The 13,394-nt window shown below is 43.7% G+C and overlaps 1 protein-coding gene across 2 annotated transcripts in view; it reads right to left on the bottom strand.

Moving 5' to 3' along the window:
* tenm1 (teneurin transmembrane protein 1) overlaps positions 1–13,394 on the bottom strand; it is an 824,829-nt gene that overhangs the window by 254,034 nt on the left and 557,401 nt on the right. For both annotated transcript variants that reach the window (XM_033030732.1, XM_033030733.1), the window contains exon 4: positions 6,405–6,648. In XM_033030732.1, coding sequence (XP_032886623.1) covers positions 6,405–6,648 — 244 coding nt within the window. The remainder of the gene's footprint in view (positions 1–6,404; positions 6,649–13,394) is intronic.

The following is a 13,394-nucleotide window of genomic DNA, read 5'->3' as shown; positions in this document are numbered from 1 at the left end:
TAAAATGAGGTTACAATCTGGCAATGTAGAGACAAGGAACTGCAGATGCTGATTTACAACAAAAAAAAAGCACAACGTGCTGGAGTAACTCAGCAGGTCAGGCAGCATCCCTGGAGTACAAACATATACCCACAGTGGAGTGCTCCAGAGATGCTGCCTGACCCGCTGAGTTACTCCCCCAGAGATGCTGCCTGACCCACTGAGTTATTCCTCCAGAGATGCTGCCTGACCCGCCTAGTTACTCCACCAGGGATGCTGCCTGATCCACTGAGTTACTCCAGCACTTTGTCTTGTTTGGTACTCCAGAGGTGTTGGCTGACTCGTGCTTTTTTAAGTTGTAGCTTCAATGTTTGTAATTGGAGGCTGCTCCACCATCATCTCTCAAACCATGACCTTTACCGCCAGGACGCTCAACGAGGCAGGCTTATGGAAACACCACCCATTTCCTTCTGGATCACTTGACAATCTTGACAACACTGAACCAAGGGCCCCTGCCTGAAACATCACCCATCCTTTATCTCCACAGATGTGGTCTGACCCGCTGAATTACTCAAGCACTTTATGTCCAGTAACAACTCTGTAACAACTCTGTGACAAGGACCACAGTAGCTCACAACGGTGGTTCATCATAAGGATGTGTAATAAATGTTGCCCTCAAATTGACAGCTTTCCCAAATAAAGAATAATTTAAAAATAAATTTGCTTCTAAATTTAAAAGGAAGTGTGAGCCAACAGAGTTGGGCAGAGGTAGAGTTGCTGCCTCACAGCGCCAGAGACCCAGGTTCAATCCTGACTACGGGTGCTGTTGTATTGAGTTTGTATGTTCCCTGTGACCCCGTGGATTTTCTCCGAGTGCTCCGGTTTCCACACACATTCGAAGACGAGCAGACTTGCAGCTTTAGGTTGTACGAGTGGGTTTATATGGAGTCTGAAGAAGGTTCTCAACCCGAAAAGTCACCTATTTCTTTTCTCCAGGGATACTGCCTGACCTGCTGAGTTCCAGCATTTTGTGTCTAACTTTGGTGTAAACCAGCATCTGCAGTTCCTTCCTTCACAGTTTTGTAGGTTAATTGAGATCTGTAAATTGTCCCTAGTGTGTAGGATAGAATTAGTGTAGAGGTGATTGCTGGTCTGTGAGGATTCAGTGGGCCGAAGGGACTGTTTCCATGCTGTATCTCTAAAATAAACTAAACATTAAGAATTATGTATATGCAATTGTTGCTGTCAAATCAGAAAATGTACAAATGATTGATCTGAATGCAATATCTTGAGAAAAAAATTGACTGTTCAGGATATTAAGTATAAAAAAGGCAACAATAAAACTGCTGCCTTTACATTTCTCTCAATTTTTATTTCTATTGTGGCCAAATATTTGCAATTTTTTTTGATTTATCATGACTTTATTCTATAACTTCAGTGATATTTGCAATGTTAAAATGTCTTATTTGCGTGCATGTTCCATCCTGGTATACCCTTTAGCACAATTCTATGTTTCCCTTCATCTCATTGCTCAAGTCAAACTCTGTTATTTTATTCCACTCCGATTAAATTGCATCTGGTGCATGTTTGTATTGGATTTGAAAAACTGTCAACATCATTCAGAAATCACTGGTTTCATACACACGTAATTAAACGCATCACACTGTCTGCCTTTGTTGGAAGCTGCTGGCTTGATCTTGTGTAGGAAGGAACTGCAGTTGCTGGTATACACCAAAAATAGACACAAAATGCTGGAGTAACTCGGCGGGACAGACAGCATCTCTGGATAGAAGGAATGGGCAACGTTTCGGGACTGAGGAGGGCTCTCGAGCCGAAACATTACGTTTTCCTTCTATCCAGAGATGCTGCCTGTCCCGCTGAGTTACTCCAGCATTTTGTGTCTATTTTCACTGTCTTGATCTTTTCAGGTGTCTAACAGCATTTGCAACATTTGAGACAATGTCCCTTTGCATCAAATTAACTTTATAAATTATTTCAAAACTTAGTTAAAGAATTTGTTTATTTTAGAGATACAGCGTGGAAAAAGGCCCTTTGGCCAACAGAGTCCATACTGATCACGCCGCCTACCGATCATACTGTCCACTCGTTCTATCCTACACACTAGGGGCAATTTACAGAAGTCAATTACCCTACAACCCTGTACATCTTTGGGAGGACACAGGAGCACGTAGAGAAAACCCATGCAGGTCATGGGGAGAACGTACAAACTTCGTACAGACAGCACACGTCGTCAGGATGGAACCCGGGTCACAGGTCCTGGAAGACAGAAACTCTACCACTGTGCCACCCAATTTCTTCAATGAAGGTAAAGCCAACTGTATTTCTTGACACCTTGCAAGTGTGTTACATGGGTTTTGGTTAGGTTTAGGTTTATTAATGTCACATGTACTGAGGAACAGTGAAAAGCTTTGTTTTGCATGCTATCCAAAGAGATCAGATATATCATACGTAGATGCAATCAATTCAATCTCGGGTACAATAAATAAAGGGGAGAAGAGTAGAGCGATTGTATCGGATTGTAGTTGAATCTCCCCTGAGAAGAGGACTACAAGTTCCTGACTACAAGTTCTGTCTGTATGGAGTTTGTACATTCTCCCCGTGACTTGCGTGAGTTTTCTCCGGTTGCTCCATTTTCCTCCCACACTGCCAAGGTTTGCAGGTTTGTTGTTTCTGGTAAAATTGTAAATTGTCCCTAGTGTGTAGGATAGTGTAAGTGTGGGGTAACCGCTGGTCGGCGTGGGCTCGGTGGGCCGAAGGACCCATCTCCGCGCTGCATCTCTAAACTAAACTAAGCTCTCGTGTGACATCTTTCTTCAGATAGTTTGCCAATCATAAATTGAGCTTTTCACATCCATAGAAAAGTATTTTGCATTGAAACTCATTTCTTGGCGAGTGTGTAACAAAGTATGCGCATTGAACTCAATTTGGAATTTAAATTTGCCAAAGAATCAGAACAAGGCTCGTAAAATTTGGCAGTATCCAAGACAATACTTGATTTGCACCTCCATCCACCGCCTTAACATTTGAACCAGCGATTGTTTCTTTGAGATAGCAAAGGGAAGAATGTTCAAGGTGCTGGATGATCTGCCAATTAAGCTTTGTCTTAGATGCTGTTCAACTTTGTGAACCTTGTTGTGGTTGCACGGTATTCCATCACGAACATGCAGTCACTCTGAGCATCAGGGACTTTCCAGGCATATTAGTACACTGCTCTACTACACAATAGTGAATAATGAAAGGCCTGCGTAGAGTGGATGTGGAGAGGATGTTTCCCTGGTGGGAGAGTCTTGGACCAGAGGCCACAGTCTCAGAAGTAAGGACATACCATTTGGAAAGGAGATGAGGGGGAATTTCTTTAGCCAGAGGGTGGTGAATGTGTGGGATTCATTGCCACAGATGGAAATGGAGACCAAGTCTTTGGGTATTTTTTAAAGCAGAGAGGTTTTAGAATAACGAGGATGTCAAAGGTTCTGGGAAGAAAGCAGGAGAATGGGGTGAGAGGGAAAGCTAGTTCAACAATGATAGTTCAACAATGATTGAATGGCGGAGTAGACTCGAAGGGTCGAAGGACCTTAATTTGCTCCTATGACATGAACTTATGAACAACAGTATAGTCGTACGTCTAACTTAAAACAAAAATACCTCTGGAAGTATTGGTGTAGTGATGGTATTATCTCAGAAAGATCCTGAGAAATGGTAAAGGGGGTTATGATATTGTGGGATATCATAACATTAGGGGAATAGTTATTCATCTGATTTGAGGAAGGACGTTCTTGCTATTGAGGGAGTGCAGCATAGGTTTACAAGGTTAATTCCCGGACTGTCATATGCTGAGTGAATGGAGTCGCTGGGCTTGTACACTCTGGAGTTTAGAAGGATGAGAGGATACTCATTGAAACATATAAGATTGTTAAGGGTTTGGACACGCTAGAGGCAGGAAACATGTTCCCGATGTTGGGGGAATCCAGAACCAGGGGCCACAGTTTAAGAATAAGGAGTAAGCCATTTAGAACAGAGACGAGGAAACACCTTTTCTCACAGAGAGTGGTGAGTCTGTGGAGTTCTCTGCGTCAGAGGGCAGTGGAGGCAGGTCCTCTGGATGCTTTCAAGAGAGAGCTAGATAGGGCTCTTAAAAATAGTGGAATCAGGGGATATGGGGAGAAGGCAGGAACGGGGTACTGATTAGGGATGAACAGCCATGATCACATTGAATGGCGGTGCTGGCTCAAAGGGTCGAATGGCCTACTCCTGCACCTATTGTCTATTGTCTATTGTCTATTGAACCTACATTGAGTCAGAACTATAAAATAGGAGAAATGTGGAAAGGAGGAACTGCAGATTTTGGTCTACACAAAGTGCTGGAGTAACTCAGTGGGTCAGGAGTAACTCAGTGGGTCAGGCAGCATTTCTGGCGAACATGGATAGGTGATATTTTGGCTCGGGACTATTCTTCAGACTGACAAAGGGTACCAATCTGTAACATCATCTATCTATGTTCTCCAGAGGTGCTGCCTGACCTGCTGAGTTACTCCAGGATTTCTGCTCATCACCATCAAATAGGAATATATATATATATCTTTCTATTTCTGCAGAGTAGTTGTTTATTCCAACTGAGTAGAATATTGAAAAAATGTGCCAATGATTGTTTTTTTTAGTCAATTCTTTTTCTGCCAAATATCCTCTCAAAATGATTTTGATACTGAAGTCTCTTCATATTGGTTAAGTATGACTAACACAGTCACTTCAGGTGAAAGGCGCACAAGTGGAAAATCATAGCGTTGCTGTCTGAGTAATATTGCTCTACAATCAGGTTTGTGAAGCCATCTTCTCTCCATCATCCTCATTTACCATTGAAACATGAATGGGTGCAACCAGGCAGTATTTAGATACAACCCAAACATCATAGAAAGTTGAGGCGACTCCACCTTAGTGCCCTTTTAATTAATCTACTATTTATTTATTAATATCAATCGATTTGTCCACCACTGAGTTTTAACTACTGCATTATTCCTCTCATGATTTTATACACCTGTATAACATCACCCCTTATCCTCCTGCGCTCCAAGGAATAAAGTCTCAGCCTACTCAACCACTCCCTGTAGCTCAGACCCTCGAGTCTTATTTAGTTTAGTATAGTTTCGCGATACAGCACGGAAGCAGGCCCTTCGACCCATCGAGTCTGCGCCAACCAGCGATCACCGCACATTAACGCTACCCGACACACACTAGGGGCAATCCCATGGTGGTGTTATCAACTCACAAGGTCACCAGTTATAGGAATAGAATTAGGGCATTCGGCCCACTGAATCTACTCCGCCATTCAATCATGGTTGATCTCTGTCTTCTAATCCCATTTTCCTGCCTTCTCCCCATAACCCTTGACACCCTTTCAAACCAAGAATTTGTCTATCTCTTGCCTTAAAATTATCCACTAACTTGGCCTCCACAGTCCTCTGTGGCAATGAGTTCCACAGATTAGCTACCCTCTAACTAAAGAAGTTCCTCTTCACCTCCTTTCAAAAAGAGTGCCCTTTAATTATGAGGCAACAACCTCTTGTCCTAAACTCTCCCACCTGTGGAAACATCCTCTCCATAATCACTCTATCTACACCTTTCATTATTCTGTAAGTTTCAATGAGGTTTCCCCCTCAACCTTCTAAACTCCAGCGAGTAGAGGCCCAGTGCTGTCAAAAGCTCATCATATGCTAACCCACTCTTTCCAGGAATCATTCTCGTAAACCTCCTCCTCCAGATATGGGGCCCAAATTTGCTCACAGCAGTGACAGCCACACATAATATTAACATACACAGCTTGGGGAAGCGATAGACAGCTTTACATGTCCGACTTGCCACAGTACATAGAAACATAGTACATAGAAAATAGGTGCAGGAGTAGGCTATTCGGCCCTTCGAGCCAGCACCGCCATTCAATATGATCATGGCTGATCATCCCCAATTAGTCCCCCGTTCCTACTTTCTCCCCATATTCCTTGATTCTGTTAGCCCTAAGAACTATATCTAACTCTCTCTTGAAAACATCCAGTGAATTGACCTCCACTGCCTGCTGTGGCAAAGAATTCCACAAATTCACAACTCTCTGGGTGAAAAAGTTTTTCCTCATCTCAGTCCTAAATACCCTACCTCTTATTCTTAAACTGTGACCCCCTGATTCTGGACTTCCCTAACATTGGGAACATTTTTCCTGCATCTAGCCAGTCCAGTCCTTTCAAATTTTATATGTTTCTATAAGATTCCCTGTCATCCTTCTAAATTCCAGCGAATAGAAGCTCGGTCGATCCATTCCCTCATCGTATGTCAGTCCCTGGAGAACCTACGCTGCACTCCCTCAATAGCAAGAATGTCCTATTGCTGTCTGGAGGAGGATACGGGAGTGAAATGTGTACCTGGTCTCCAGTGGTATGTTGCTGTTAAGCACCCAGCTGTTGTGGAGCTGTGCTGTATCTTGTTGGGCGTTGGCAGGAGGCTCAGTCGACGCTGGGCTGAGGTGGCTTTGCACAGTCATTGTGTTTCTCTGCAGTGAGTCCAAGGAGTGGGTTTGTTGGCTTCGACACGTGCAGCCGTGTGGAGGCGGGGGTGGTGGTGGTAGGGGCCTGAATGTGAATTTGCTGTGAGATCCAGCGGGCAGTTCTGGAACGAGAAGAGGCAACGATTGTTATTAGACTTCATGCAACTCCACACATTTTATTACAAACATCAAAAGAGTGCATCAAACTCGAACATAACAATTTAGACTTGATTCTGGATGCCAACTGTGAAAACGCACCATTTGGTTTTCTAGTTGGAAAACGTGGTATTTTTTAATTTGTGTTAGGATGGACCAAGTCAGTCATGTAATCTGCAGACAAAGTAGAAATTGCCTGAGAGAAAGAGAAATAGCGGAAAGGCTCAGCTTGTGTCTGGTATCCAGCATGTCTGTCTGAAAGCATCATATAGAAATGCAGTTCATGTTGAATAGCCCTGTGGTAATGGCACAATCTTCCCAGGCCATAGTTGAACACTTAAACGACATTTGAAATGTGCTTTTGTTAAGTGGGCAAATCTAGGCCAGGGAGTGCACTTAAAGTCCAGCCTTTACCTTCATAGAAAGGCTTAAAGATTCTGGACAAATAAACGGACGCAAAGTGTTGGAGTAACTGTGGTGGTGCAGCGGTAGAGTGCTGCCTAATAGCGCCAGAGACCCGGGTTCGATTCTGATTTTCGGGTGCTGTCTGTATGCATGTTTGCATGTTCTCCCCGTGACCTGCGTGGGTTTTCTCCGGCAGCTCTGCTTTCCTCCCACACTCCAAAGCGGTACAGGTTTTGTACGTTAATTGGCTTGGGTTAAATTGTAAACATTGTCCCTGGTGTGTGTGTAGGATAGTGTTAGTGTATGGGAATCACTGGCTGGCACGGATTCGGTGGGCCGAAGGACCTGTTTCTGCACTTTATTTCTAAACTAAACTCGAAATTAAACTGATCTCAATGGGTCAGGCAGCATCTCTGGGGCACATGGATAGATGATGAAGTTTCTGGGCTTTTGATTGTTGATCACTTGCTAATTGCCTCACATGGCAAGATAGAAACTGTATACATTTGGTGCACAAACCTATTCAGTAAATAGTTTGGTTTATTGTGATGAATACCAGGGTGCAATGAAATTCCTTGTTCACAGAGTAAACAGTATACATACAATAAATATAAACCAAACAACAAATACAAGTGTAAAACAGTATCACGGTGCAAGATTGCAGTGCAATCTGAAAGTATTGCAAGAAAGTAGAATAACGGAGTCACCCGAAGAGGTCAAGTTAAATGCACGAGTATAGGGCAACATCTCCACAAAGGGGATGGATGTAAAAGGATTCTTTGGTTCAAGAGTCTGATAGCAAAGGGGTGGAAGATGCATCCCAAGTCAGGATGTCTGTTCTTTCAAACTCCTGTATCTTCTCCCAGAAGGTAGAAGAGAGAAAAGGATCACGATCTCGGATGCTGACTGTGTGGAGTGTGCATGTTCTCCCTGTGAATGCGTGGGTTTCCTCCGGGTGCTCCGATTTCCTTCCACATTGCAAAGACTTGCGGGTTTGTAAGTTCATAAGTTATAGGAATGGAATTAGGCCGTTCGGCCCATCGAGTCTTCTCGGCCATTCAATCATGGCTGATCTATCTTTCCCTCTCAACCCTATTCTCCTGCCTTCTCCCTATAACCCCCCCCCCCCCCCCGACACCCTTACTATTCAAAATTCTGTCAATCTCCGCCTTAAAAACATCCAGTGACTTTGCCTCCACAGCAATCTGTGGCAGTGAATTCCACAGATTCACCACCCTCTGACTAAATAAATTCCTCCTCATCACCTTTCTGAAGGGACCTCCTTTTATTTTGAAGCTGTGCCTATTGTAGGTTAATTGGCCTCTATAAATTGTTCTGAGTGTGGAAAGAGTGGATGCGAAAGCGGGATAACATCGAACTAATGTGAACAGGTGATTGATGGTCCGCATGGACTTGGTGGGGCGTATTGCCTGTTTCCAAGCTGTTTCTCCAAACTATACTTAACGATTAGGCATGGTCCTGATGCTATTTTCACTTGGGTAAATAAACTGCTCCCACTCGCCATCTCGACTCACTTGAATATTAACTACAATAAGGTTTTTCTTCTTGATTATGGGCACAGTGTGGACTTTTATTACTTGGGGAAGTCAATGTTTGAGAAAATTGGACAGGGAATAAACCAAGTCAAGGTCTATCGCACACGGTGATGAGAATAACCCTTCTATAGATCATTTGGTTCCAATTTCATAATGGACCAATTAATTCTGCAAAAGTTATTGATTTCACAGCAAAGGGATGAGGAGAAAGAAGGATGAAACAATTTGTCACAATATCTTAATCACTGTTACAAGAGTTGTCAGAAGCAGAGTATTTTAGAGTCATAGCACAGCACAGAGCTTTTAGTGTTCTTTTTGATCATCAATCCCACTTGCACTAATCTCCTTTCACCAGCTTATAATCATAGCGTCATAGAGCCATACAGCATGGAACCAGGCCCTTTGGCCCAAATGGCCCATGCCGACCAACATGCCCCATCTGCACTCATCCCACCTAACTCCATTTGGTCCATAACACTCCCTTGTTGGGGAACGGGTGAGTGGTGGAATATTGCGTCGGGGGAACGGGTTGCGTTGGAGGACCAGGCCTCCCGTGGGGGCTATGGGTGAGTGGTGGAATATTGCGTTGGGGGAATGGGTTGCGTTGCGGGACCAGGCCTCCCGTGTGACAGGGACCCAACGTGTCCCACTTGGTCTAGTAACACTCTAAACCTGTCCTATCCATGTACCTGTCTAAATATTTCTTAAACGTTGCGATAGCACTGTCTCAATTACCACCTCTGGCAGCTCATTCCATACACCCACCACCCTTTGTGTAAAATAGTTACCCCTCAGGTTCGTAAACCTATATCCTCTGGTTCTCGATCCATGGTCTACACCTTCACGATACACATTCTTGACTGGATAATCCTGAAGTTTTATGAGCATATCTGCTTCACTCCACTCACTGTAGAAGTGCATTCCAGATTGCAACCATGCTCCTGGTGTACAAAGAGCCAAACTCCTCTGAAGATCTCCCTTCTTCTCCTAAACATATAAGGGGAGACCTCATTGAAACTTACTGAATAGTGAAAGGCTTGGATAGAGTGGATATGGAGAGGATGTTTCCACTGGTGGGAGAGTCTGAGACTAGAGGTCACAGCCTCAGAATTAAAGGACATTAATTTGGGAAGGAGATGAGGAGGAATATCTTTAGTCAGAGGTTGGTGAATCTGTGGAATTCTTTGCCACAGAAGGCTTTGGAGGCCAAGTCACTGGGTAATTTTAAGGCAGAGATAGATAGATTCTTGATTAGTACAGGTGTCAGGGGTTATGGGGAGAAGGCAGGAGAATGTGGTTGAGAGGGAGAGATACATCAGCCATGATTGAATGACGGTATATACTTGATGGACTGAATGGCCTAATTCTATTCCTATCACATGACCTTTGGCTTATACACCTTAAGTGAAGCCAAGCCAAGGCACCATAACAGGCACATATATTTGAATTCAGCAAGAGAGTAAAAGGATAAAAGACTTTGCAAAACTTAAACTGACATCAGTGTAAAAACACAATCGTCGTGCAAGTGTGAATTGATGATCAGAAGACCACGTGAGCCAAAATCCATGGTAGTGCAAGAGTTAGGAATAAACTCAGTGATGTGTAAATTTCCCAACTATCTTCCCTGTATGTTGTCCTCATAGGTTAGTATGCCTCAGCCTGGATCCGTTGAATCTGCTCCGTTCCAAAGAAAACACAAGCCTAGCCTCTCCAGTCTCTCCTCACAACTGAATCAGTCTCTCAGCCGACATCCTGGTGAATCTCCTCCGCACCACTTCCAGCGGAATCACTCAGATCATTCAGAAAGTGTCACATTCAGAGCTGCACACAGTGCAAGGATGGTGCCAGGACTCGAGGGTTTGAACTATAGGGAGAGGCTAAGCAGACTGGGGCTCTATTCATTGGAGTGCAGGAGGATGAGGGGTGATCTTATAGATCTCATTTTTATTCTCTAGCTTTCGACTGGCTGAGACATTGCTCCTGTTCTTAGTGCTTTTAATGTCTTTTAATTTTTACTGTTTTTTTAGTCCTTTGTTTTACGGTTTTTAATGGTTTGTAATAACTTTTTGTCCATGAGTTCTCATGTACAGCACTTTGTGGCAACTGCGGTTGTTTAAAGTGCTTTATAAATAAAGTTATTATTATAGTTATTAGGTGTATAAAATTATGAGAGGAATAGATCGGGTAGACACACAGAGTCTCTTGCCCAGAGTAGGTGAATCGAGAACCAGAGGACATAGGTTTAAGGTGAAGGGGAAAAGATTTAATAGGAACCTGAGGGGTAACATTTTTACATAAAAGGTGGTGGGTGTATGGAACGAGCTTCCAGAGGAGGTAGTTGAGGCTGGTACTATTGCAATGTTTCAGAAACAATTAGTCAGGTACATAGACAGGACAGGTTTAGAGGGATGTGGGCCAAACGCAGGCTGGTGGGACTAGTGTCGATGGGACATGTTGGTTGGTGTGGGCATGGTGCTGAAGGGCCTGTTTCCACGTTGTATGACTCGATGCTCAAGTTATGGGCCAACCAATGTTTTACAAAGCTATATCATAACTCCCTTTGCCCTTGTTTTTTATGTCTCAGTTAAAGTTCTTATTCACCTTCACCACATCATCTACACGTGTGATCACCTTCAGGAGTCCTTGACTTGATCATCCATTGTCTACATCCTATTCTTGTTCGTCCATTACCTTGTACAGTGGGATTACATTTCACATGTCATTAATCTGTCCATTCTACCTCTGATCAATATCTTCCTGTAACCTAAACCCATTCTTCGTACTGTCAACGACATCACCATTTTTTGTGTCATCTGCAAACTTATGGATCACGTCCCTTCCATTCATATCTAAATTGTTAATGCATATAACAACCAGGAAGAGTTCCAGTACCGATCCCTACGATACATGACTAGTCATAGATTCTCAATCATAAAAACCCTTTACTATGAATCTCTGCCGTGATGAGTAACTCACCTTCTGTCATCTCCATTTACTGACTTCATTTACACCTTAGTTTAGTTTAGAGATACAGCATGGAAACAGGCCCTTCGGCCCACCGAGTCCGCACCGACCAGCGATTCCTGCCCATTAACACTATCCTACACACACTAGGGACAATTTACATTTATACCAAGCTAATTAACCCATAAACCTGCACTTCTTTGGAGTGTGGGAGGAAACTGAAGATCTTGGAGAAAACCCACACGGTCACAGGGTGAACGTACAAACTCTGGGCAGGCAACGCCCGTAGTCGGGATCGAACCAGGGTCTCCGGCGCTGCAAGCTCTGTAACACAACAACTCTACCGCTGCGCCACCATGCTGCCCTCGCGTTGCCTCGGCATGGCCAGTAGCATAATCAAGGACGAGTTGCATCCTGACCACTCCCTCTTTTCCCCTCTCCTATCGAGCGAGAGGGACAGAACTGTGAGAACGAACACCACCAGATTAAGGGACAGTTTCTTCCCAGCTGTTATCAGGCAACTGAACCATCTTATCAACAACTAGAGAGAAATCCTGAGCTACTATCTCCTTGAAGACCCTTGGACTTGATTAATCTTTACTGGATATCTTGCATTAAAAGTTATTTATGTTATTCACTTTATCATGTATCTGTACACTGCAGATGGCTCAGTTGCAATCAAGTATTGTCTTTCCACTGTGGTTTGCACACAAAGAAAGCTTTTTACTGAACCTGCCAATATAGTTTAGACCCACCAGAGTAGCAATTGCAAACTTGCCTTCCATGATAATGGTTCCCCCCCAGTTCAGGTGCGACCTCACCCTCTTGTGCATTTCCTCCTTCATGTCTACAAAGCCCTCAATGGGCTTGCCCCCACCAACATTGAAAAGTCTGCTCACCCACCACACCACCTCCAGGTCCTTCAGATCGGCCGACTTGGGGTTGCTGAATATCCCGCGGTCTAGGCATAAGCTCAGGGGCGACCGCGCCTTTGCGGTTGCAGCTCCTAGACTGTGGAACAGCATCCCCCTTCCCATCAGAACTGCCCCCTCCATCGACTCCTTTAAGTCGAGACTAAAAACCCATCTGTACTCCCAAGCCTTTCTTGACATCCTCTGAGCGAGGGCTATATATATGTAGTTTGTTTGTTATACTATTATACAAATGTAAAGCACGAGAGTTGTTTTTTAAATGTGCTATATAAATAAATGTGACTTGACTTGACCTCTGCACCAAATGATATCACAATGGTTCAAAAATCTGAATCCATGCCACCTGCACCAATCCTCAGCCACACATTCAATTGCCCTAACTTTGCCCTCACACTCACTAGCACAGAAAGTAGCAGTCTTGGCATCAATTGCTAGGAATACCAACAATCTTATACTTTTCCTTGTATGGAAAATAACCATTCACAACTTTTGTATCCGTTTCACTCATTCCGTGGAACTATTGCGTTTTATTTTATGGACATTAAACTTGATGTGAAACCTGCTTTTTTAGCAGCACCTTATCAAACGGTTTTTAACATCTAAATAAAAGCACAAAATATTAGAAAGTACTCAAAGTGCTGGAGTAACTCAGCATCATCTCCAGAGAACACGGATACGTGACGCTTCAGGTTGGGACTGTCTGAGTCTTCTCCGGCACCTTGTTAAACTCCAGTCCGAAAAAGGGTCTCTGCCAAAAACGTACCCCTATCCATGTTCTCCAGAGATGCTGCCTGCCTTACTGAATTACTGAGTACTTTGTACCCTTCTGTGTATTAACCAGCATCTGCACTTGCT

The sequence above is a fragment of the Amblyraja radiata genome, chromosome 12 (genome assembly GCF_010909765.2).
Source record: "Amblyraja radiata isolate CabotCenter1 chromosome 12, sAmbRad1.1.pri, whole genome shotgun sequence".
NCBI classification, from domain to species: domain Eukaryota; kingdom Metazoa; phylum Chordata; class Chondrichthyes; order Rajiformes; family Rajidae; genus Amblyraja; species Amblyraja radiata.
This window is presented reverse-complemented; position numbering and strand designations above follow the sequence as displayed.